Raw genomic sequence first — 1,361 nt, forward strand, 5'->3', positions numbered from 1 at the left:
GCGTCGACTGGACGTCATAGAAGTCAGAAGGAGCCCTGGGACCGGTATAGCAAGGGGACTTGCTTTTGCTGACTCGCATCTGGGTGTTGTTCTTGTCAGTTACGGTGCCACACGCATTGCGTTGCGATATCTTCTGAGTCTTAACCACCTTTACGCGAGGAGCGCAGCAACCATTACCCACTCGGACGACATCCGTCCGCTGTTTACCGCAGCGCTCGCGAGTCTTCTTCGTCGTGGTCGATGCGAAAACGGCATCAGGACGGGGAGTACAGCAGCCCTTGGAAGCCTTCTTGGAGGGCTCCCTAGGAGAGCAGCAGCCCTTAGACGCCTTTGTGGAGGGCTCCCTAGGAGCACAGCAGCTCTTAGAGCTGTCCTTGGTCTTCCCAGTACCGCCACAGCACTTCGCGCGAGCACGAGCCTCTGTCAGCAAAGAGGAGGACGCGGATGATGATGATGAGGAAGAGGATGAGGAAGATGAGGTCACTGATGCACCCCTTATGCCATGCTCTTCAACAGTTGTGTAGGCATGCTCTTCAACAATTGTGTAATCAACCTCGCCCTCGTGGAAGTGGATCTTCCCGTTCTCACTCTTGTAAGGCAGCTTCTCCAGTCTCGTGTGGTCGAGATCCCTGTTCATGTGACGAAGGATCCAGTTGTACTGACTGGCAGATATCTCCATGTGATTATGCTTCACATCCACAATACCCTTGCTCACCAGTTGTGAATCCACAGCCTTTGCGACGTGAATGTCGACAACAACGACCTCTGGCTCATACTCCTTCACCTCGACATCGACGCACCGATGCGATTCCTTGACTACAGCGTTCACAGTCTGCGCAAGTAGTACAGGAACTTTGGTGTCATGATAGACGTCCACGACGTTCTTGCGCTCCACGCGCACAGGTACGGGAACTTCAATAATCTCCCCGCTGGGTACCTCGACGACCTTCTCCACCTCTTTCAGTTCGACGATAGGCACGTGCTTCACCACGTCAACTTGCCTGTCAACGACCTCAATCCGAGGGACGTGCTTGACGACGGTCTCAGTGCGGGGAACTTCGACCTCCCTGTCAACCCACTGAACCTGCGGGACCTCAACAACCCTATCAACGATCTCAACTTCATACTTGGGCACTCGCTTCTCGACGTGGCGGACTTCCTTCTTCACGACTTCTTTGACGACTTCCTCGTACACCGGAACCTCGACGTAACGAACGTTCTGGTGTTTCTCAACCTCAGTAGCGCCATCATGCACCACCCGTGAGGATATAACCCGGGACTCCACCTCTTGAGATCCATCAGGAAGGACAACATTCTCAAGGCGCACATGAGGGGATGTAGAGAGCCGCCTACTCATGTTG

At 54.2% G+C, this 1,361-nt stretch overlaps 1 protein-coding gene across 2 annotated transcripts; it reads right to left on the reverse strand.

Annotated features, from left to right (window-relative positions):
- On the reverse strand, positions 1-1,361 carry KVP17_000819 (uncharacterized protein; the record flags this gene model as incomplete). Of its 2 annotated transcripts, none has more annotated exons than XM_068515651.1 (1): positions 1-1,361. In XM_068515651.1, a coding segment is annotated over one exon (1,361 nt), but the record flags the coding sequence as incomplete, so codon positions are not given. The 2 variants fall into 2 exon arrangements, with proteins under 2 accessions (XP_068371363.1, XP_068371362.1); XM_068515650.1 differs by having other exon boundaries at positions 9-1,357.

Source organism: the organism of the source record quoted next (assembly GCF_019968985.1).
Source record: "MAG: Porospora cf. gigantea B chromosome Unknown PgB_NODE_8663_length_1361_cov_285.986, whole genome shotgun sequence".
Lineage (NCBI taxonomy): Eukaryota > Apicomplexa > Conoidasida > Eugregarinorida > Porosporidae > Porospora > Porospora cf. gigantea B.